This window comes from Mauremys reevesii, linkage group 8, assembly GCF_016161935.1.
Source record: "Mauremys reevesii isolate NIE-2019 linkage group 8, ASM1616193v1, whole genome shotgun sequence".
NCBI lineage: Eukaryota > Metazoa > Chordata > Testudines > Geoemydidae > Mauremys > Mauremys reevesii.
Window position 1 is genome coordinate 85,887,256 of NC_052630.1, and position 25,604 is coordinate 85,912,859.

Below are 25,604 nucleotides of genomic sequence, written 5' to 3' on the forward strand. Positions count from 1 at the left end.
ATGATAAAGGGATTTAAAAAATGTTCTTCAGAGAGAAAAAAGAAGGCATCAAAATCTCTGAATATTGCAGGATAGAGTGACAAATCCTTGTGCCTTGAGTGCTGTGAACCAGAAGAGGAAAAAATAAATTCTGGTTCTCCCTGCATGTTATAGCAACTAAACCAGTAAAGTAAAAGCAGTGCTGTTTGTTTACAGCTTTTGCCAGATGGGCCACAGATCCTTTCATTTGGAAAGCCAGAACATTTTGTTGCTTTTGAATATGGAGCTCCAAAGTGCAGTAAATGAAATCGTATTCTAGTCATGTGCAGTAATCTGTTTATTGCCTGCAGTCTGTCTCAGACTAACCCCAAAGATATTAAAAAGTATTGCGTAAGTAGCAGATGATGTTAGACAGAAAATTAGGAACCGACAAAGAGGCAGGAAAGAAAGTGTATGTGAAAAAAAGAGAATTCAAGGTACAGTACAAAATCAATAGATATATACACAGACTAGATAGGCCATTTATAATACTGACGAAACCCTGGTTAAAATAGTGTACACTTGTAAATTATAGTGCATCTGGAATAAATAATACCACAACCACCAGGAGGAGTCTACACTGGAGCTGAAAGGTGTGCGAATGAATACAACAAACCCCAGAAACCGCATGAGACTTGCCTGGGTTCAATCTTTGTAACAAAGAAGTAATTCTGCCCATTTTCATTTGAGGATTCACAGAGCTGTATGGGCAGGTGAACAGGGTCAATAATCTCACTTTGGATCAAAAGCACACAAAATCCATTGTTTCCACACAGTTTGGCTGAGAATCTGGATTAATTGAGGTTTTGACTGATTTTTGCCTTAAATCTCCAGATACTGAAAGCAAAAAGTCACGGGGTGGATAGGAGAAAGGAGGTCAGATTAATCTTCTTGGATGATCACTGGAGAAAAGCACCAGTATAAAAGTAGAGCTGGGGAGTACTGAAAATTCGACAACAAGATTCTGTGATTTCAATGTTAGAATGAATTCCCTTTGCCAGTGTTAGTGCTCCTTATCTTCATCTTCTGCGACTCTTTTAGAGTGACTTATAAGCAGGCATTTTAGGAGAAACCGTTTATTGTAAGCTACTGTTAATGAATATAAATTAGAAATACATTTTTAGAAATCAAAGAAAAACATTTACCTCACCATCCTGATGTAATTTTTTCAAAGGCATTCAATTTAATATTTGTTGCCATTGGTATCTAATCAAAGCATTCAAACATTTGCCTTTAGCCCTACCCAAGCAAGGTTTGTTGCACATTGAACAAGGTATTACTTGTAGGTCTGTGGATCGTGTTGTATGCGATCTCGTTCCAATGAAATTAGTGTTGTCAAATGGAAGCCGCATAACCTTGTAGCACACATTATGTGCAGACCTCCAGGGGTTAAGGTGTGTAACAGAAAGGACTGTACTGGAGTGTAGCCCTTTAAGGAACAAGAATAGGTATGGATGCCAACAGAGGCAGACAGCTGGAACTAATCATTCCCGTTCATCACACTCTGCTCTAATAAAGGCCTTATGCATCAAGCATTCCATCTCTTAACATTTAATAAACATCATGGAATTTATGCAACAGTAATGAGCTACATACACCAATGCAGCAAAGTCCCTATTGTATAATTTCATAGAACCTTATTCTCTTGGTGAGAAAGTTAATCATCCTGAATATGGACTTCAAATAGGGCCCCTGGGAACGTCAGGGCAGTGCTATGACTCAGTGAGCTGACTCAAAGAGGTATTCTCTGAGCTCACTGGTTATGCTCCAGAAAGGAAAACTAAGAAAAGATACCTGGACCTTATACTTAGTTTGCAACAGAACATCACATTATTTCAGATACGTAAACAAGCTATCAGAGTTTTCTGGCTGAAAATAAATGTGCACATTTGGAAATGTACAGAAGGTGAAGAGCTGCACTTCACAGTGGAAGACAACTGTTAAACTGCTTCATGCACAGTAAAAATAAGATGGTGCTAAATGATAAAAACCAGCTGCCGCTGAAAGTTTTCAGTGGAACAGATTTCTGAACCTTTTTCCAGCAATCACAAGCTGTAACTCTTTTCAACAGTTAGCCAGTATTGCCTCACATTTTATTGTAGAAACCTTGGTAAAATATCAATTGTTCCAGAGTCAAGAGCTGAACTACACAGTAGGCTATTCGTCTCCTTAACTTCAGGAGTCCCCATCAAGTTACTCTTCAGGAGTAAGGCAACCCAGTTTCAATGGTTAAAGGGTACCCCCCCCATCCATATTTAAACAGCACATAATCCTCCAATGCCATCACCTGCTGGGCATAACACTCGGTGTTCCATTTTAGCAAGTTTAGAAAAAGACACAAGAAGTTTGATCTGCTGTAACACTTCCCAGGGTATTCTGGGTTGTAAGCACCTTATCCCTGGAGTGCCCAGTCGCTGTTCCACAGCATTTACAGATTCACCATTCCCAAAGAAACAGTACACCTCAGCTTACCAATTCCACCTCAGGATCATTGTGCTACTTAACTCGCAGCACTTACATCTGTTTATAGTGAAACCAAATACACCGCTACCTCGATACAATGCCACCCGATATAACACGAATTTGGATATAACGTGGTAAAGCAGTGCTCGGGGGGGGGGAGGGGGGCTGCGCACTCCGGTGGATCAAAGCAAGTTCGATATAACACAGTTTCACCTATAACGTGGTACGATTTTTTGGCTCCCGAGGACAGTGTTATATCGAGGTAGAGGTGTATAGATTTATTTAACAAAGATCAAAGATTCAAGTAGACCGGACTTAACTAACAAGGCATTCTCCTCACATTCGATTACCCAAGTCTTTCTCCCAGTGTTTAACAGTCAGGCTGGCTGTGACCCTCCATTCCTAAAACAAGCACACGGGCAGCTTATTCCCTAGAATGAAGGCTATTATGATTTGTCTCCTTGCATTCTCCTGATAAACCAGACTGGTTAGTTGATCTTAGTCAAACAGGACACTCTCCTGCTGTATGCTCCTTCCTGTAGATTTTGTCATCTCCTGTCACTTTTGTGATCTTGATTAGCTGGTGGCTCCATGTGCAAATAGACTTACTTTGTACTGTGTCTTACAACAGTCAGACAGGGAAATAGGTGTCTATTCCCCCCTGCCTAACCAGCACCTGTTCATCACCTTCTGGTGACCTGCCTTAACGTACATATCTTAAGAACAAAGCTTTCAGTAGAGATACTTAACTTCTTAAATAATAGCCTTACATACATTTCACACTCACTATGGTGACCAGCATGTCACTGGCTGTTGGTAGAGACCTCACACGCCACCCTTTGGTGCATTATTATGTTGACACCAGACCCAGGGGATCCCTGTAAATCCCTAGGCACTCCTTATGCCCTCTGCCAGTTGGCACCAAGGGATCCCAGAGTGTCAGGCAACAGGGAAGTTGGAGCAGGTGCTGGGAACCAAGGACTAAGGTCAGAGCCAGAGTCAGTAGTCAGAAGCTGAAGCCACAGGTCAAGCTGGGCAGGAACCGAAGCGAGCAGGGTAGCAGGCAGGGCTGGGTTCAAGGCAGGAGCAGCAGGAACAAGGTAACACAGGAGCAGTCACAGTGGTGGACATGACCACTGAGCAGCCAGCAAGCTGCTGTGGCGCTTGGCTTAAGAGCTGTCCTGCTGGCCCCTCCAGCCAATCAGGCAGCCTGCTGCAGGCCAGCTGTACTGATGAGGCTGCCTGGAGATTAGCTCTGTGCGGGCTCTGATTCCTGACACTGGGTCATACCTGCATATTGCTAAGTGTGATTCTACCTTAACACAGATGTTTGCTACCTCAGGAAGTATACAGTCTGTGTCAGACTGCAGTGACCATTGTGGTTATCATCATCACACTACCACCGCTTCACTAAGCACCTTGTGTTTCTTGGAACTAGGACGTGTATTGTAGTGGGACGGGCACTCAGTAATTCTGTACTGTACAAGGGAGGCATCGCCAGGACTCCCCCATTTGGTTTTAAACTTTCATTTCATTTTTTTTAAAGCACAAAAACCCCCACACGAGACACAAAGTGACACTCTACTCTTGGAAGAGTCTGAGCCTTGGTTGTTCCCAATGGACCATCTGATCTTGCACAGTCCATGAGAGATTACAAATCAACCCCTCTGTAGTAGGAGGTGGTAGAACGATGGCTCCCAAACCCACTGGAGAGGGCAAAACCTTGGTGCCTACACAAATTTCCCTTTCCCAGACCGTTATTGAGGAAGAGACCAAGCTTAAAAAAATACCATAACTAAAGAACTCCTGTTTTCAAGATTGTCCTTAATTAAGCCAAATGACAAGCTGCCTTAGGGCCAGTCACTTGTACGCTCAACCCAGGTGCAATCCATTATTGGTATTTAGAGAGACAGTAATACCCACGCAGAGCTGGCTACCATAGCAAATCGACTCCTGCTGGGCACAGTCCTGTACTCTTCCTGTTAGTGTTCAGGCAATGTTTGGAGCAATCACATGTCATACAACTGAGCCTCCCATTGAAACAACATTTTCTTCAACTGAACAAAGAGTGAAATTGCATGAGTCAGTCTTGTCAACCAACATTTATAAACAGAAAAGCAAAGGTTCCACCCTAGACAGCATGGGGGACGATTTTGTTTTTCTATTCTATAATCACAATAAAACTATTTAAGATGCATTAACCAGTGTTGATTCAAACAGCATAAAACAAGTCTGGGCTATACACATATTGTCTCAAAAAACTCTTGCCTGGAGGGTGAGATCCAGAGAGTTTAATATTTAAGTGAGCCCCAAGGACATATTCAGAGTGGGATCTCACTAACACAATTTTGCAGTGACACGCATCCCATTCATCCAAAATAGCCACCCTAAATTAGGTGCTTCCCCAGCAGAGGTAGGTGCTGTAAAGACCCTGAACAGAACAGAAGAGAGCCCATGCATCCTCTGGTACCTCTGTCCATCCGTTGTAGTGGCAGACAAGACAGGCTGCTATCACCATATGTTGTTCCCATCCACACACCCTACTAGCAATAGCTTCTTACTCCCAGGGCTGCAGGAGTGGGGTGGAGGATAAGCAGATGGGCATGATAGTGGCTCCAGAGCCTGCCACCTGCTTTTCCCATTTCCCTGCAGTGGAGGCAGGAAATTGGCAGCTTTCATATCAGACCACCCACCTATTCCTCACAGGCCAAATCAGAGACAGGCAATCATTTGATCTGTGCCCTTTCCTCTGCGTCAAGATTCTTAAGCCCGCATCTCTCATTCAGCGAGGCTTTGCAAGAAAAGAATATGCCAAATGCTAGACTGCTAGCTCTTTCCGGGCAGAGGTTTTTGGTAGCATAGCCAGAAACAATTAGTCGAGACACTTGACAACTTTTATATTTAACATTGCTGTGCAGGCAGAAATGAATTAGTCATTGGCATTCTGCAGCATTGGGAGGCACTTAGAGCAGGTAAACAGCTTTCAGATTTATGCTGAAAGTATTCCTGTTTGAACCAGTTTTGCAGAGAAATATGGTATGAGTGAGTTGTGAAAACTCATAAGATGATGCTAAAGTTAATGTGAATTTCATATTCAGTCTTTCACAAAAGAAATCCATACAGTATCCTGTTTATTGCAGAAGCAGAACTAATTTAATAGTCCTTGATATAAAACTGATGGAACCTCTCAAATCTCTGATATTCTTGTACACACACAAAAAAGCCTCTTTACACCTGTCAAGTAGCATTTTAAAGCAATTTGATTTCCTGACTTCATACTAATTAGTGCAGATTTTGCTACCATTTACATGTGAAGATTTATCAGCGCAGATAATGAATTTGCTATCATGTGATATGTGATTCTTCTAGAAGAGCTGGAAGAACGTCTGCCCGAGCAGTCTGATCTAATTCCTGCCTCTGAAACAGATGTTTGGGATAAACCAAAGAAGGGAATTGCACTTCTTTTTCATTTCTGGCTACAGTGTGTAATAAATCAGGAAATGCAAGTGACACCCATTATAAACCTAGAGACCCAGGGAACCAGAGATGCATTTGAGTAGGTTAAAAATTCATAAAACAAACAGATGTATTGAGGTATTTATTGTCACAAGAACTCAGGAATCAGAAGACAGTTTCAACAAGCCATTTTTAAAAACATGGTGTTAATTATGTATTTATAAACCAGCATCTCAAAACATGTGTTACTTAAACTTGTTTTGCTGCAGCACTATGAATCTGCTATTATACTTCAAAGACAAAGCTTCCATTAAGCTTAATTACTTCCTCCTGTGGCTTTGGACAAAGAGCAGCTCCTATTATATTTCACTGCCTTCCCTTGTGGGTTGCATGGCAAAGACACATAGTAAAGATATAAAAGACAGAGCTACTACTAAACAAATAAGATATACATACCTGCTACGGCGTCTGATGAAGTGGGTATTCACCCACAAAAGTTTATGCTCCAATACGTCTGTTAGTCTATAAAGGTGCCACAGGACTCTTTGTCGCTTTATACATGCTAATACTGAATATGTTTTATAATAATTTGGGGGCATCTCTCACTCCCTACAAACACATGAGCCATCCTTTTAATGTCCATGGGACTGTTTCCATGAGTAAAATGAGCAGAACTTGGCCCTTTGGGTCCCAGTTTATAAATAATGTTTTAAATTCCTGTGTGAAAACAAAACCACTGAACACCAGGATAATTTCTATTTTATATTCAAGAATAGTGCGCTAAATGACAGCATCTGGACAATGAGCCTGTTGCCAGTTGTTATATTACTCTATCCGTTACTTATAGAAACATACAGTGTTGCTTTATGTTTAGTTTGTTTCCAGTTAACAGTGAGATTACAGCACCCATGCCTTAGTATGGAGAATCAATGAAGCCTGCAATCCTTGAGCTACTCCTAGTGCCTAGAATTTGGAAAAAGGAAGATGAGGAAAGAGCAATCACAGAGCTACTTAAGCAGAACAGTTCTTCCCCGTCCTTTTGGATCAGGAGGACTGCAGTCTCCCCTTGAAGCACAAAGCATAACTCCCACTCATATTAAAATGCTAATAACCATTGTGAAGACTAGGTGGATGAGGAAATCTCTTTTATTGGACCAACTTCTGCTGGTGAGCGGGACAAGTTTTTGAGCTACATAGAACTCTTCTTCAGGTCTGGGAAAGGTACTTAGGCTTTGGCTACACTTACACTTCAAAGTGCTGCCGCGGCAGCGCTGCCGCAGCAGCGCTTTGAAGCGCTAAGTGTAGTCAAAACACCAGCGCTGGGAGAAAGCTCTCCCAGCGCTGTCCATACTCCACCTCCCTGTGGGGAATAATGTACAGCGCTGGGGCTTTGACCACACTGGCGCTTTGCAGCGCCACAATTTGCAGCGCTGGAGAGGGTGTGTTTTCACATCCTGCTGCAGCGCTGCAAATTTGTAAGTGTAGCCAAGCCCTTAGTGTCCCAGCTAAATAAAAGATCCATAGATAGTTTAGCACAAGTAGTTAGCACACGTTCTAAGGGACCATTCAATATGTGAATACTGCTAACTACTTAATTTAGAACATGTGCTAAGTTAATTAAGTTAGTTAGCAATATTCACAAATTGAATGGCCTGTTAGACCGTGTGCTAACAACTTATGCTAAACTATCTGTATATCTTATTTAGCTGGGACATTAAGTACCTTTCCCAGACCTGAGGCGTGGTCTACACTACAGAGTTAGGTCAACCTAAGGTAGCTTACATCAACCTAATTATGGCAGAGTCTACACTACAGTGCTGCTTCTGCCAAAGTAAATGGCCCGCTACACAGACATAACAACTCCTCCTCCATGAGAGGCATAGGGCTTATGTCAGTGTAGTTCTGGTGACGCAGTGTCCATGTAGACACTGCATTACTTACATTGGCTGGTGGCTGTCAGCCCTGAGTGGAACTGACAGCTATAGCCCCCGCCCTCTCCTGGTGCTGATCGCCCGAGCTGTCAGCCAGGTGCCAGGCTCACAGCTGGGTCCCCCCTTCCCCAGCTCTGACAGCCCCATGGCAGCAGGTCTCCAGCTGTCAGTGTCCCACAATGCCTCACATCCATCAGTGGAAGCGCTCCTGGTGAGAACACTCACCGCCACTGACAGAAGGAGCATAGCGTTTACGTGAACCACCGCTTTAATTACTGAGGTGGCTGTACGTTGACTTTACATACATCGACTTAATTTTGGTGAGTAGACAAGCCCTGAAGTAGAGCTCTGCGTAGCTCAAAAATCTGGTCTCTCTCATCAACAGAAGTTGGTCCAATAAAAGATATTACCTCACTCACCTTGTCTCTCTAGTATCCTGGAACCCACACCGCTATAATACTGCGTACATATTTATAAGGCTGTTGGGTCCACAAAGACCCTTAGAAATTGCTGTTCAGTTTTACAAACTGCAAAACTTATTTTCTTCTGGCATCAGAAAACAAACTGTTTCCTCACAATATATCATTTTTACAGAAATTGGATAACTCCATGTTCAGATTTGTTTTATTTTTAAGACCTCCCCTGGTTATACCTAAATTGCTGATGAGTTTTCTATTTTCCTCACTACTGAGATATTTATGGGAAAGTTTAACCCATTAATGAAAATAAACTACTTTAGAGCATCTTTCATGCAATGCTTCACAAGGCAATTTATAAACGAAGCTACAGTGGCCGTAAGTGTTAATGGTGCCATTAGCAGGAGATGGCTAGTCATGGTAACTTCCATTTGGATGCATCAGTAGTTGTATACTATAGGATTTATTCACACAGGGCATGACTTTTCTTTTGAGAGTAAATCTTGACAAAGAGAGACAAAGAAGCCAGAAGGGAGGCCCCTCTGTCAGGCTCCTTTTCTTTTCACTTTTGCTGAAAACATTTTCCTGAAGATTTCAAAGACAGCATAGCAGCTGCACTCCATTTCCTCACATCCGTGACCCGCTGGGCACACAGGCTTGAGGGAGTCACTCTTCATCATAGGATTTTTCCTCGGTGTCACTTAATATCTAGGTACTAAACATACTTTCAAAATTGAAGATTAGTGGTAAAAAGTGAAACACTAAGAGTATGTGACTCTTTGAACGCTTGCAATTTGCATTCAAAATGGTTACTCTGAAGCCAGTCACTCCCATTGGAAGTAGTGTATGGCTCATGGTAATAAGACCCACCACTAGATTTCACGGGGAAAAGCACATTAAATCTGCTGTTAATTCACAAGCATCACCATATATAACATTGGTTCTAGCAGACACTCGAGGCTAAACTTCCAGAGTTCTCTTTTTCATGAGCATCACCTACACCGCAGACACAAGATACACCAAGCAGCAAAATAATAAGCTACACAAGCAAAGCCTTTAAAAAAAAAAAAAAGGCAGCTCACTTTCCCATAGAGTGTCTCAGGTAAGACGTGCAGGGAATGGCATATCAGCTCACCAGCTCCCACTCTCATGGCCAAACTTTGAAATGATCTAGAGATTTACTTCAATATGTTTCAATAAAGTAGCCAGGCACTAAATATCTTCTGATGTCAGTAAGATATGACAGGTAAGAGCAGTTTTAAAATTCTTACTGCATTTGACAAGCATCAATATGAGTCTTTCTGTACTATATAATCCCATTTTTCCTTCTTTTGTTAGGAACCTAGCAGCAAAAATTCCTTCAAGCCTTATTTGGCCAGATCATCTAATAAATTAAAGTAATGTGAATTTAAGATGACCATTTCAAGATCTGAGTGAGTTATAAATGCTAGTAATCAATATTTCTTATGTATTGAAAAGAGATCCAACCACAAAGCTCAAGTTTCACAAGAGAGAGTGTGGGATCTATTACCAAGGCAAGAAACAATTAGCTGCCTGTTTCTTGATGGCAAAGATCCAGAAAAAGAGTTTAGATATAGAGAAATATACTGATGTTTCCAGAACAGAGAAAGTTTGAAGAACTACATGGACCAACATCCAAGACCAAAAATCCAGCAGACATCATCAGTAGCACTGTACACTAAATTTAAAATGTTCAATTAGAATCTGGTTCTTTAGATATCGTTGTAATGTAGTGTATGGGGAGATTTTGACAAACCAGTAAAGTGCCTGAAACCACTATTGTTTATTGCTAAAAGTAGCCATGTCAGCAGGCCGTAAACTGGCCATGCAGCAGCCTTAGCTTAACCAAGGCAGGAGGGGAGGGGATTTTGGGTGCCACAGAAAGGGCTGCTTGACCCCACGTCCTTCCTGATAAGAATTATGTTGAAATTACTGATACATGCATTTTAGGGACCTCAAGACGTGCAAACTCTGAAAAAAAAAACACCTGGTTAATCAATGACCAGAAGGAACCTCTTGCTTGACCTTTGAAACTGCTTGCTTAACAATTTTTCTTTAAGTGACATGTCATTGTATTACTAATGTATAAATAAGGGGAAAAAGTTTGAGGCAGGAGACTCTCCCTCTGGATGCATCTTGTGTTCCCCACCGCTGCGCCACTCGAAAACCACACTCAGCTTCAGTAATTATCAAAGGTTCGGGGTGTTTTACTAACCTGTTGCGGACGTGTATAAGTGCTTGAGACTAAGTAAAGTTTAGCTTTAAGTGAAAGCACTTTTATGTTGTCCTGTTTGTGCCAGCCATCTATCGGTCGGACGGCCCTGTCGCCCCTGATTTATTTCCTGACACCACCTCGCACAGAGTAAAAGTTACCAAGAGCTTTGGGTTGAAAAAACCCTGGGTAACAGTAGCATTGTTGCTTCATATAGCTATACTAGTATCACTTCTCTAGTCGAGATCAGTGGTTCTCATAGTCCACACCCCTGAGTGATGTAGTGACATAGCTATGGCCTCCTAGGGAGCTGGATTAACCATGCCAAAAGGAGAGCTCTCTCCCATCAGCGTAGAGCATCATTAAAGCATTACAGCAGCGCAGCTGAATTGGTGCAGCTGTGCAGATGCTGCCCTTAGAGGTTGCACAGGGCCACTTCAGGCAGTGGAGAACCCAGATTTTTAACATGACAGAGCCAAGTCTCATCCACTTAGCCACGCTACCTTTCTGACTGTGCTAAATATGTGGACTCTGCTATCCTGCCTGTAAGTACTGCTCTAACCACTAGACCGTATTCTGTGCCCAGAGCCAGAAATAGAATCCATGTAACCAACATGCCACTGCTGTCTCACAAATAGTTACCCACTGGCAAAGTATGTCATGTCTCCCTCTAGGAGCTGGTCCATATAAGGGATAATAGCTCATTCTGCTGCCAGTTGCTCCATAGCTGAAGTGATAGAGGTCAGTGCTGTAGATCTAAAGCTCCACTTTTCCAGCCTTGCTGATCATCCATGTGGCAGTCAGTACGGTTCCTCATGACTGAATGTGTTGTGCTTCAGAATCTGGTCCTGGCTGTTGTCACCTGGACTATGAGAAGTGAGACTGGATGGATCTAGGTATGCTTGCTAAGTGCATGGGACTGTCCATGTCTCTCGCAGTGTTTCAAGACGTCCTCTACCTCTCTTGCATTCCTTTGGAGAGAATGTTCCTCTGAAGCTTCATGTTGCTCCTTGCCCTGCGAAGGCCCCCCACTTCCTAGCCATCTCACCCTCCACTTGAGTTAGCTGCATGCTATCCAGCTAACCTGTCCAGGGCACATCTCCGCATGCTCGTGCTCCAAAAAGGTCCATTCCTCACCCTCTTGTCCGGCCCTGACAACATGTATATAAAATATTCGTACAGCTCATTTGCATGCTTTACTGTAGGCAAGGGAACAGCTATAGCTATATTGGGTAGGTATATGATTTTTAAATAATATAGGTATACTGGTAAGCTCTAGCTTGGATGCAGTTACTCTGGCCTAAAGGTACCTTTTTCTAGTATAGCTTATTTCATTTCCTGAACCAGAATGAACTAGATCACTAAGCACTTTTATACTAGTATAACTATGACCACAATAAAAGGGCTTTTGCACTAACTAAACCAGAGTAGCTGAAACAGCAAAACTTCCTAGTGTAGACAAGCCCTGAGAACAAGCCCTGCAGAGAGGCAAAGTTCTTAGGAGTTTAAAGGTGCAGTACAGAGGAAGCAAAAGCACCCATTTTCATAGTAACACACATCACAAAAATGTAACAATTATTATTAAAATACTCCCAGGTGTGAGTTTTAATGGTCCATTAATACATGCCTTGAGTGGCTTCACAGTGCTACTAAAGCGTGCATTAATGAGCCAATAAAACACGCCCTGTCATTTCTTGATGCTCTATTATCCCATCATTTTGGTAATGAAATGCTCTTAAATCTGAATATACCATAGAGATGGAAGGAGATAAAACCACTGGTAAGGAAAAGGTTGAGAAATGGCAAGAAACTAACATGAACTTTGGTTTCTGATTTTTCATATTAAGACTTCAACACCAATCACCGGGAATGAATTCTCATCTTAGACCAACTCAGCGGGACATTCCTTTGCTATAACCTGCCAGGCTTTCCATAGCATAGGTGTAAGGTATCAAAGAGAATTTTAGAGAGGAAGAGATCCAAGACCCCTGTTCCTATACTATATCAACATGCAAGGAATGTGTCATTAAAAGAAGAAAGGGGAGTATAAATATTTCACTCTGCATCCCTTCTTCACAGATCCCTGTGCCCATGAAGTAAACAACTTTTTCTGATTACTTCCAACTGCTTTTTGAGGCAAGTCTCCGAGTCTACACCTTGATTTTTGTTGAAGGCTCTAGGGTTCAGCCACCCATTATTAATGCAATGAAAATGTGTCTGTCATAAGGAGCTACCCGCTTCATTTTACTGTTAGCAGGGCTACACTTAAAAACATTGCATCGGCACAGCTGCACCAATGCAGGTGTGCTGCTGTAGCACATAAGTGAAGAAGCTCCTATGCAGATGGGAGAGCTTCTGCCATTAAAGTAGTTAATCCACCTCTGCAAGAGGCGGGGTAGCAATGTCAATGGGAGAAGCTCTCCGGCTGAGATAGCGCTGTCTACACTGGGGTTTAGGTTGGTATAACTATGTCTCTCAGGGATGTGGATTTTTCCCACTCCTGAGCGACCTAGTTATACTGATATAAATCTGTAACATAGACTCGGCCTAAGATTCTCTTCATGGTTGTCCCCATGTCACACTCAGCATCACAACACGTGCATTGAGTAAGTTTGCAAAACTTAGCCCCCTTTTAATAGGGATTGCTTTTAATGGTAACAAAACAAACCAAAAAGCCCTGCAACTCGGCCAAAACTTTCTCCTGAGCTTTGCTTGTTCTTGGAGTCTCTCCCTGTCTTTGCTGCTACTTCCCTCTTTCTCCTCAAAGAGGGGCCCTGGGGATGGATGAAATGACTCAATAGCTCAGGGGTGGGCAAACTTTTTGGCCTGATGGCCACACTGGGCTTTGTATATTGTATGGAGGGCCGGTTAGGGGAGGGGGTCATGGCCCAGCCCCCACCCTTTATCTTCTCCCCTGGGACTCCTGCCCCATCCAACCACCCCTACTCTCTGTCCCCTGATCGCTCCAGAACCCCTGCTCCTGATTCCTCCCCCCCACTAGCCCATCCAACCCCCCTCCTTCCTGACTGCCCCCCAGGAACCCCTGCCCCCATTCAACCCCCCTATTCCCTGCCCTCTGACCGCTCCGACTCCTATTCACACACCCGCCCCTGCCCACCTCCCCGAACTCCCCTGCCCTCTATCCAACCCCCCGGCGCCTTGCCCCCTTACCGCACTGCCTGGAGCGCTGGCGGTGCTACAGCCACGCCGCCCGGCTGGAGCCAGCCACACCATCGCCACCGCGCAGCACAGAGCACCAGGTCAGGCCGGGCTCTGCAGCTGCACTGCCCCAGGAGCTCACAGCCCCGCCGCCTAGAGCATTGCGTCAGCGGTGGAGCGAGCTGAGGCTGCAGGGGAGGGGCCAGGGCTAGCCTCCCGGGCCAGGAGCTCAGGGGCCAGGCAGGACAGTCCCGCAGGCCAGATGTGGCCCACGGGCCATAGTTTGCCCACCTCTGCAATAGATTGTTTTCATTTTCAGGGTTCTACAACTACCCTGAATAAGCATGTTTGCCAAATACTTTTGCTGAAGTGATCTCTAGCAAAATAGTTATCAACATTTTAAATATAATTATACCTGGTCTCCATGTAAATTTTGTGATGGTGTAACTATTTTGGTTAGGGCTGTAATTATTGAATCAAAACAGTCCTATCATTACAACTCCTAGGGTGGATACAGGTTTACTGGTATAAAAGTAGCTTATACCAGCATAGCTTATTTAAGAAAGGTTGCAGAGGCTCATCTGTCCCTCTGACCACTACCCTATGCTGCTCATCCACATGGGCACTAATGACTCTAAGCAGATCAGCAGTGGCTACAGTGTTCTGGGAGAGAGGGTGAACGGGTCGGGGGCGCAAGTTGTGTTCTTGTCCATCCTCTCGGTTGAGAGTAAGGGCATCCTGGAGATGAATGCATGGCTGCACAGGTGGTGTCGACAGGAGGGCTTTGGCTTTCTTGACCATGGAAAAGGAGGTCTGCAAGGAAGAGATGGGATCCGCCTGACAAAGAAGGGGAAAGAACATCCTCAAACACCAACTTGCCAACCTAGTGAGAAGGGCTTTAAACTAGGTTCTAAGTGGGCAGGTCAGAAAAGCCCACAGATAAACTCACCTTTTTTATGCTTAATAGGAGGAGGAGGAGGAGGACGAGGGCATGGAAAAATTACAACAGGGTCATAGGAACAACAAGAGTGAAATCAGCATGAGAATCTGCTCAACAACCTAAATGTCCATAAACAAATGCAAGGAGTATGCGGAATAAGCAGGAAGAACTGAAAGAGATTCATACATAAGTTAAATTATTATAGAATTGGCATCACAGAGACTTGGTGGGATAAATCTCATGACTGAAATATTGGTATAGAGGGATGTAGTTTATTCAGGAAGGACAAGTGGGAGGAAGAGGGGGAAAGGGGTGCTGTATTATACATCAAGAATACACTTCTAATGTCCAGAAAGAGGTAAGAGGCGGATCAATTGAAAGCCTCTGGGTGAACTCTCTAGATCCCTTCCAGCAATACATTTCTTTGATAACTCTCCTGAACGGTACAAATTCTTCCTATATTTTCCTCACATGATAATTTCTTCCACCCCTTATGCATTCCATTACAAAAAATATATAAATTAAAAGGAGTCTTACTGACCCCATCAAGTGTGAAAAATGGCAGCTATGACAACAGAAAACTCAGAAGACTGATCCTTTTCATTTGTGTAGCACATTTCATCCCTAAAGATGTAACCATATACTCATGGGAATGGCTTCATCCACCACTCAAGTACAGCAGCCTGCCAAACTGCACATGATTTTAGGAAAGACAGCTGGGGAGAATTACACACTAAATTAAACTGCAGGGACCACAGAGCTTGCTGAGAATCCTCTGTGCAGAGGGATCTGCTCAAATGGAAGGGAGCCACCAACCCTGCTATGTTCTCTTCCCTCTGGACACTGCACAGTCCTCTCCATGGGCTGAAGCGCCACATGGAGGAGGAAGCAGGCAGTAGGTGGGCCAGGATGGGCTGTAAGGCCTTTCCCACAGAACCCTCTCCATTATGGGAAGTCCCCATCCCCTCCCTTTACAAACACGGATCCCAGGGGGATGCCAGGGACCCAGCATCAACATGGATTCACAGGTCTTCTACATGGATGGCCCAACCTCCTGCAGATCCCCAGGAGCTGGAGAGTGCATGGGCCAAACCTATGGCCTGTTCTGCATGGTGTGGGAGGGGAACAACCACCACACCTCAGACAATGCAGTAGTTTGGGAGGAAATATCTGTGAGCCTCCCCTTGCAGAGTTTCTCTCATGGGAGAGACAATCAGGTCCCTAGTTAGAGGGGCAGTATTCTATCATCCAAATGGCAAAGACACCAGGACTTACTCCCTTGGACGAACGTCAGCTTTCTTGCCGCGTTTAAACAAGCTTCTACCAAGTTGGGCAGTTCAGTAGATTGAGCTTGGCTTTGTTTTTTCAGTCCCAGGTTCAGATTTAGCATTTGCCTGCAGACATTAGCATTATTTATATTGCAACAGGGTCTAGAGGCCTCAAACAGGTCCAGACCCCATTGTGCTAGGCACTGAACACACATGGTAAGAAGACCGTTCTGGCTCAAAGAGCTGACAGTCTAGGTTAAGAGGAGATTCAGCCTGGGGGTTTAACCCAATAGACTGAGGGGGCAGTGGTGATAGAAGAACTTGGTTGCAGAGCCTAGCTATGGCCCTGATCCAGCAAAGCACTTGAACATGCTAGGCACATCCTTAAGAGCTTGTCTACACTTACTGCACTGCAGCAGCACCACTGTAGGGGGCTTAGTGAAGACACTACTTACACCAATGTGGGAGCTTCTCCCACCGGCATAGGTACCCTACTCACAGCTATGTGAACAGGAGAAGCCCACCCATCGACAGTGCTGTTTATATCAGGAGTTCGGTCGGTTTAACCGTGTCGCTCAGGGTTGCAGATTTTCCACACCTCTGAGGGTACGTCTACACTACGGGACTATTCCGAATTTGCATAAACCGGTTTTGTAAAACAGATTTTATAAAATCGAGTGCGCGCGGCCACACTAAACACATTAAATCGGTGGTGTGCGTCCATGGTCCGAGGCTAGCGTCGATTTCTGGAGCGTTGCACTGTGGGTAGCTATCCCGTAGCTATCCCATAGTTCCTGCAGCCTCCCCCGCCCCTTGGCATTTCCGGGTTGAGATCCCAGTGCCTGATGGGGCAAAAATCATTGTCGCGGGTGGTTCTGGGTACAGCCTCACCCCTCCCTCCCTGAGCAGCAGACAACCGTTTCGCGCCTTTTTTTTGCTTGGTGAACTGTGCAGACGCCATAGCACAGCAAGCACAGCAAGCATGGACCCTGCTCAGCTCCATACCGCAATCGTGAATGTTTTAAACACCTCGCGCACTCTCATGCAGTCTATGGTGAACCAGGACCTTGAATCCGAGGCGAGGAGGAGGCGGATACGGCAGCGCGGCGATGACAGTGATGAGGACGTAGACAGAATTCTCTCAGACCGCGGGCCCCTGCGCTTTGGAGATCCTGATGGTAATGGGGCAGATTCTATCCATTGAACGCCGATTTTGGGCCCAGGAAACAAGCACTGACTGGTGGGACCGCATTGTGTTGCAGGTGTGGGACGATTCCCAGTGGCTGCGAAACTTTCGCATGCGTAAGGGCACTTTCATGGAACTTTGTGACTTGCTTGCCCCTGCCCTGAAACGCCATAATACCAAGATGAGAGCAGCCCTCACAGTAGAGAAGCGAGTGGCGATAGCCCTGTGGAAGCTTGCAACGCCAGACAGCTACCGGTCAGTCGGGAATCAATTTGGAGTTGGAAAATCTACTGTGGGGGCTGCTGTGATGCAAGTAGCCAAAGCAATCACTAAGCTGCTGCTACGAAAGGTTGTGACTCTGGGAAACGTGCAGGCCATAGTGGATGGCTTTGCTGCACTGGGATTCCCTAACTGTGGGGCGATAGATGGAACCCATATCCCTATCTTGGCACCGCAGCGCCAGGGCACCCAGTACGTAAACCGGAAGGGGTACATTTCAATGGTGCTGCAAGCACTGGTAGATCACAAGGACGTTTCACAAACATCCACGTGGGATGGCCAGGAGGGTTCATGACGCCGCGTATTCAGAAGCACTACTCTGTTTAAATGGCTGCAGCAAGGGAATTACTTCCCAGACCAGAAAATAACAGTTGGGGATGTTGAAATGCCTGTCGTTATCCTGGGGACCCAGCCTACCCTTGATGCCATGGCTCATGAAGCCATACACAGGCAGCCTGGACAGTGGTCAGGATCTGTTCAATTACAGGCTGAGCAAGTGCAGAATGGTGGTGGAATGTGCATTTGGCCGTTTAAAGGCACGCTGGCGCACATTACTGACTCGCTCAGACCTCAGCCAAACCAATGTCCCCTATGTTATTGCTGCTTGCTGTGTGCTCCACAATCTCTGTGAGAACAAGGGGGAGACCTTTATGGCGGGGTGGGAGGCTGAGGCAAATCACCTGGCCGCTGATTACGCGCAGCCAGACACCAGGGAGATTAGAAGAGCACACCAGGAAGCGGTGCGCATCAGAGAAGCTTTGAAAACGAGCTTCATCAATGGCCAGGGTACAGTGTGACTGCTGTGTTTGTTGATGAACACCCAACCCCCTTGATTGACTCAGTCCCTGTAAGCAACTCCCCCTCCCCCTTCGAGTACAGCTTACTTATGCAAATAAAGTCACTCTCATTTAAAAAGCATGAATTCTTTATTGATTCATTATAAAAAGAGGGAGAGAAGTAAGGGTGTGGTTTGGGAGGAGGATAGGAGGGATGGAGAAGGCCATTAAAAAAAAATGCAGAGTAACGACATCCTTCTGGTTGGGCTGTCCACGGGGGTGGAGTGGGCGGGTGCACGGAGCCTCCCCCCACGCGTTCTTACACGTCTGGGTGAGGAGGATGTGGAACATGGTGAGGGTTGTTATACAGGGGCTGCAGCGGCACTCTGTGATCCTGCTGCCGTTCCTGAAGCTCCACAAGACGCCGGAGCATGTCAGTTTGATCACGCAGCAGCCCCAGAGTTGCATCCCGCCACCGCTGATCTTCCTGCCGCCACCGCTGATTTTCCTGCCGGTCTTCCTGCCGCCACCTCTCATCTCGGTTGTCACTCCTGTCCTCACGTTCATCCCTCCTGTCCTCACGTTCACTGGCCTCTTTCCTGTAATTTGAAACCACGTCCTTCCACTCATTCAGATGAGCTCTTTCATTGCGTGTAACTTCCATGATATCCGAGAACATCTCATCTCGCGTCTTCTTTTTCCTCCGCCTTATCTGTGCTAGCCTTTGGGATGGAGGAGGGATGGTTGAAAAATTTGCAGCTGCATGACGGAGATAAATATTTAGAAAGATACATTTTACAGAACAATGGTTATACTCTTTCACAGTGAACATCACTATTCACCTAGCACATGTGATTTCCCTACAAGGTCGCATTTTTCATCTTAATAGTGAGTGCTTGCAGCTCTGGAGTTACAGATCTCACAGACACAGGTCCAGGCATCAGAATTCAGCTTGCATGCAGCCATGGTAAGCCACTGTCTCAGTGATTTACCCCTCCCCCCCAACGCATGGCTAATACCACGCTAGCTCCTGCTAATCAACAACCTTCCTCCCCCACCCACTGCGTGTCTGGTAGCTTGGGAAGATCGCGTGACCAAACACAAAAGATCATCGGCATTTCACTCCTCCTCCCCCGCTTTGCTACGTGCGGGAAAGTGTTTTTTTTAAGCTGCTGCATTCCACGAACCCAGTAGAAAAATGGCCACCCCCCTTACTTAAATTCCTGATTTTTAACCAGGTTATCCTGAACGATATCACTTTGCTGAGGATAACAGAACAAGATAAAGAGCGGATGCTTCTTGAATGCCAGCAGTCACCGGGACCATATGCTGCTATGCTTTGCCACGCAATGATACCTGATTACTTGCTACATGCATGGCATGGTAAAGTGTCCTACCATGGTGGGCGGAACAAGGCTGCCTTGCCCAGAAACCTTCTACAAAGGCTTCTGGAGTACCTACAGGAGCGCTTCATCGAGATGTCCCTGGAGGATTTCCTCTCAATCCCCGGACATGTTAAACTTTTCTAAGTAACTATACTGTCTGTGAATGCATCCCAAGTCCTCAGGGCAAATCAATCATTAAAAAAGGCTTGCTTAAAAAACAATGTTTGCTATTTGCAAAGGTACACTCACCAGAGCTCCCTTCCATGGCGTCATTGTCTGGGATAGTGGCTTATGAGGGCTGGGAGGACGGTAATTCCGTCAGGGTGATAAAAAGCTCCTGGCTGCTGGGGCTCACGGAGTGCTGTGTGCTCTCTGCTAGGTCTTCCTCCTCTTCTTCATCTTCATCTTCCCCATCTGCATAATCCTCAGCCATGGCAGAGATTACAACCCCCACCTCGGAATCCACGATCAGGGGTGGGGTACTTGTGGCGCAGCCCCCTAAAATTGCATGCAGCTCAGCATAGAAGCGGCATGTTTTTCGACCTGCCCCGGACCTTCCGTTTGCTTCTTTGGTTTTCTGGTAGCCTTGTCTGAGCTCCTTAACTTTCACTCTGCACTGCACTGAGTCTCTGCTGTGGCCTTTATCCGTCATAGCCTTAGAAATTCTTTCAAATACTTTTTCATTTCGTCTTTTGGAACGCAGTTCTGTTAGCACTGAATCCTCTCCCCAGATAGCGATCAGATCCAGTACCTCCCGTGCAGTCCATGCTGGGGCTCTTTTACGATTCTCAGGAGACTGCATTGTTAACTGTGCTGATGAGCTGTGCGTGGTCACCTGTGCTGATGAGATCTCCACGCTGGGGAAGCAGAAAATGAATTTCAAAAGTTCGTGGGGCTTTTCCTGTCTACCTGGCCAGTGCATCCGAGTTCAGAATGCTGTCCAGAGCAGTCAGTGGTGCACTGTGGGATACCGCCCGGAGGCCAATACCGTCGATCAGCGGCCACACTAACCCTAATCCGATATGGTAATACCGATACTAGCGTTACTCCTCTCGTTAGGGAGGAGTACAGAAACCGGTTTAAAGAGCCATTAAAATTGATATAAGGTGCCTCCTAGTGTGGACGGTTGTGGCGTTAAATCGGTTTTACGCTCCTAAAACCGATTTAAACGCCTAGTGTAGACCAGGCTTGAGAAACATGGTTACACTGACATAAATCCATAGCATAGACCAGGGCTAAATGTGCAAAATTTGACTTTTTAAAGGAAGTTTTAAACAAAAGCTACGGATATCAGTAATCCCAGCTGGCCACCTGCTTAGCCTGCCTGCATGTACAGTGAGGGGATATGTACACTTACAATCTGCCTTTGCACTATGTAGAAGTGATGGCCTCAGAAAATACAAATCCTTTTACAGGATTTTACTTGGGACAAGCTTCATTCTCAATTTCACATACGATCACTGGGGCAGCATCGCCACCCAGCAATCAAAAGGCATTCATGAAATAACCTCTATTCACTGTATTGTAAATGTGCATCATATATAAGTGGGGAAGATTCTGTATTTAGCTCTTTGCTGCACAGTTGTCCAGGACCAGAGCAGGTCCTAGACACACTGTCTGGGATACAGCTTTATGACAAATTCTACCATATCAGCCCTATGCACTAAAAATAATAATTGTACCATGAAGACAAAAACACACTCCCATGAAAAGAGACAGTTTGGGGAGAGGAATAGCATAATCCATAAAAAATACCCCGTGATTCCCCCACTCCCCCTTCAACCAATCTGCCTACTCTTAGGCATATAAAAGGCTAATGTTCACATTAAGTTATTTCTTAACTTGCTTTAAAATATTACAGCTCCATTTGCTTTAAAATATTACAACTCGACATCCTCCGCAGCTGATGTCAATACAGGATATAAATAGACTTCAGTAAACATATGTACAGTCATTCTTGTAGCACTTTCCGATACAAGGCAGGCTCATATGATGACCATTCTCAAAGTGAGCAGAAATTGGTGCTTGTCTGAAGTCATTTCCTTTATTTGTTTACAGGGCCGACCATTAAAAAGTCAATATTTAACAACAGTTGACACAGCAGAAGCTGTGGTCTCTCAGACCTCACTAGGGACAAAGGGGACTTTTTAAATGGCAACCATTAAACTTATCCAGTGTTTATTGCTGTGGCATGTGGGATCCACAGTAACAATTAAACACAAGATAAACTGGTTATGTCCAAGACAGACCATGTGAGTGAACTGTGGGTCTGCCATGGGATTTTATTTAGAGATCTGCAAAAAACAAACATCCCTTGTGCTGTGCCCTACAACTCAGCAATTATGGACTCTGGCAGATCACTAGGAGGAGCTGTGTCCACTGAGATAGAATGCCCCACTGCTGATTTGAAGATAAAGTTTCAGAAAACCTCAGCAGAGGCAACCCACCAGATCTTAACTGATATGACAGGACAGACAAAGACATAACAAAATGGTGGCCACTCGCCTCAGATAACTCACTCAGAAGTATTTACACTTTGATATCCTCAACATTTGTAGCATTCCAGGTATTTCCTATAGTATGGATAGTAAGAAGGGAGGACTCGGTATCTTTTTAATGTATATGAAACTAGCCTATTTCTAATAGACACCATTGTCCTTTGTGCTTATAAAGTAATTTGGATCAAAGGATCCCAATGCACTCTACAGACATTAACCAAACCTCCACACCCCTATGAGACAGATGTTACTCCAGCCTTCCTACAAACTGAGGCAGACAGTTATGTGAGTTAGTTGCGCAAAGTCACAATCTGCAGCATACTAACATTAGAACACAGGCATCCTGACTCCCAGTCCGCTGCTCTGCCTGTATACAGCTCTCTTTGAAAATCCACCCCCACAGGACAAGCAATCCTCCACCTACCGCCCCAGAAGTCAGGGTACTGACTACAATGGAGCCAAAAGAGCTATATAACATGAAAACCAAACAGGCAGAGTACAAATGGGGGCAGGACAGGTGTAGTTTCAGGAAAGGGGTATAGCTGAGTGCAACTCACAAGTTTGGTACATATTCTGAGTTTCATCATCATGTTAAAACAATTTGTGAAGTCCCTTTATGGTGTCTCCTGCTTTCCTTTTATGCTAGGTCTGAAAAGTCCTACCCATGTGATAAAGCAAGTGTTTATGATTTGGAGGTTGAATGAAAAACCTGTATGTTGAAGTGAATAATGAATTATTTCTCTTTCTAGGCAATTAGATTATTCATGAAGCTTGTCTGGCGGAAAAGTCATGCCTGCTTTACTGCGATCCTAATCTCCACATATCTCTTTCACTTTTTATCCTCACACCTGCCTCTTTTAACAAGATTAAGAATTAGACCAGTTGTCTGTTAGAGAGCACTAGCCGTTCTGTGGTAGCCATTGATTTAAATTTAAAGGATCAGACCCCCAGTGGAACTCTAGGGTTTCGGAAAAGCAGGATTATATGATAATAAGGAAGGTCCTGCAGAGATCAGATGTGTGCAGATTGGCTCTGCAGAAGGGGAAGAATGCTGCCACCCAAGGTAAAAGACCTTAGATTCTTCCTGCAAAGGGGCCTGCTTATTCACATTTCAGGCCAGAGAGAAAATTTCTGCAGAAGAACTTTCCTAGTAGTAAGAAATAGTAGTGAAGCTAGTGATCTAAAATATACACCTCTACCCTGATATAACGCGACCTGATATAACACGAATTCGGATATAACGCGTAAAGCAGTGCTGGGGGGGGCAGGGCTGCGCACTCCGGCAGATCAAAGCAAGTTCGATATAACGCGGTTTCACCTATAATGCAGTAAGATTTTTTGGCTCCCGAGGACAGTACTATATCGGGGTAGAGGTGTACATCCATATCCTATTCTGGATGGGTGGCAGATATGACTACCGGTGACATTTAAGATCAAAATATATTTTTTTATTTTAGTGAATCCAGGCCCAATTGCGAGAGCTTGTATTTCAGGTCCCATGTCTTAATTTATCATATCACTTGTTTCAACATTGCCTGCTCCTGGGAGTTAGTTACTGGGACACTTCAAGCAGGGATTTCTGCACCTGAGGCAGCTTTCAACATATTTATTAATAAAAACTGCAATAAGCTACACGTGCATGAAAGCAAACGAAGACACATGCACATACTGTTTTACAGAGGCACTGGGGCAGGAAAAAGGACAATAAGGGGGTTGTTTTTAAGAAAAAAGTTCAGATGAAAATCAAAAATCATCATACAAATGTCGTTCTTGGAGAAAAAAGGATTGTTATTATTTGAAGAATACTGTAAATTCAGTATTTGCAGTTCAACAACTTTGCAGCTATTTTGGAGAAAGCTGCGGTATCAGGCTGTCCCAAAGCTTGGAATATCAGTCCTTTGTTTGAGGACTAATCAAACTGAAAATAAGGGATCATTTGCAGATAGGTCTGCATGCCATGCTTTATTTACTTGGTTGAACCGTGCCGGGCATGTGTTTAAAATATAGCTATGGAAAAAGGTGGCAGGTCTGCAGGTCAATCAGACCCTTCTTTATCTTTAAACTATGGAATAAAGAATACAAGTGTTTTGATAGTGATTCCCCGCTGGTGAAAATAATGTAACGAAACACAGATTCATTGGTTTTATCAGCTTGCACTTCCAGCTCCTTCCATCTGATTCAGTTCTTCTATAGTACTATAGAGATGCTCCCATCTACAAAATATATTGTTTGTGAATACTTTTCTCTTAGTAAAGAAAGCAGCTGGGAAGAAGGTGTCCGACAGGAAGATGTTAGTGCAAGATAAGTTTCTGTTCATATTTGTTGGCATAAAGGGAAAAATCCTTAAAATAGTGACCCTAATTAGTGCAATTTGGCTCTAAAATGTAGCAGCATATGGCTCTTATGTAAATTCAGAAGGGGAGTGTGCTTAAGGAGCAACTTGGTGCAGCTTTTGTAAGCCTGCAAGCTTTTCTTTAAAGCAGTAAGTGCTGCACGTTGGGAAAAGAAAACAGCTTCCCCGATTTTGTCTTTTGTATTGTAAGTCTGCTTCCCTAACGCAATAGCTCCTGAAGGATTTCAGCTCAAAGTCAACTAAGACAAGACAGAGCCCTGCACCCCCTTCTTGCTTTCCTATTATTCTGCACACAGTCCCTTTTCCACTAGCTGATAGCCTGCAGTTCTGACAATGCAGGGAACAAGGAAAAGAATGGCAGAACAGGGAAGCAGAACACAGCTGTGCGTTTCAGAATCTCTCCATATTCATTTGCCAAACAAAACCAATACTCAAAGAGACAGCTAAGATTAAGATGCAATAGGAACATATTGAATTCGTGCCTCAGAGCAGCAAGGGGCTCCTTTTAACAATGCATTCAAGCAACAGATAGAGATTTACCTTCAAAATGCAGGCCATGTTCTTTTTCTATCCTTCCTACCACAAAGCAGCAGGATTCTACTTTGTCAGAAACAGTTCCAGTGTGAGGCAAAAGGCTGGTAGAGCTGCAAAACTGCTATAGCCTACATTCCTGAAGATCCAAATAAGGGTACCACAATTCTAAGATCCGTTAGTCCTATTAGTCTTTTCATGCCCTGTTTGTTCCACCCATCAGCTTCTGCCACTGGCTAGAAGCCAGCTCAGCACCTCCCCTTAGTCACATGACTGAATTTGACTCATGACTCCAGCATGTATTTTTTTAAGCTCTTGGATGCTTTCTATCATATGATATATACCAAATGGCAATTTTATAGCGTGCAGATGTCTGAGGCATTTGAAAAGCAAGCTGCTCATTTACAGGGAATCCGGATTAGTCCCTCTAAATGGATCAACAGCAAATATTTCTCTCAGTCATGTCAGAAGAGTCCAAAGTATCTCTCTGTTATTAGGGCAGTAAAAATCTTTAGGTCGTTATGTAATGTTTGTTTGCATTCTCAACCCTCTTCATATTACTGGAATTTGCCTTTTTCTGAAACACTGTGACTACTTGTAAAAATGAGCCACTCACCAGGAGTAACCACCATAAATATCCCATGAGAAATCCTTCTATTGTGCCGTGTGTATCACTTTGTATTATAGACTCATATATTACAGAAAGGAATAG

General features: G+C 44.4%; 1 protein-coding gene across 1 annotated transcript in view; it reads right to left on the reverse strand.

The window, feature by feature from the left end:
* Positions 1–25,064, reverse strand: part of ST6GALNAC3 (ST6 N-acetylgalactosaminide alpha-2,6-sialyltransferase 3) — a 309,423-nt gene extending 284,359 nt beyond the window's left edge. The window contains exon 1 of the mRNA XM_039486641.1: positions 24,902–25,064. Within this exon, the coding sequence (XP_039342575.1) occupies positions 24,902–24,919 (18 nt within the window). The 5' untranslated portion in view covers positions 24,920–25,064. The remainder of the gene's footprint in view (positions 1–24,901) is intronic.
* Between the last annotated feature and the right edge of the window lie 540 nt (positions 25,065–25,604).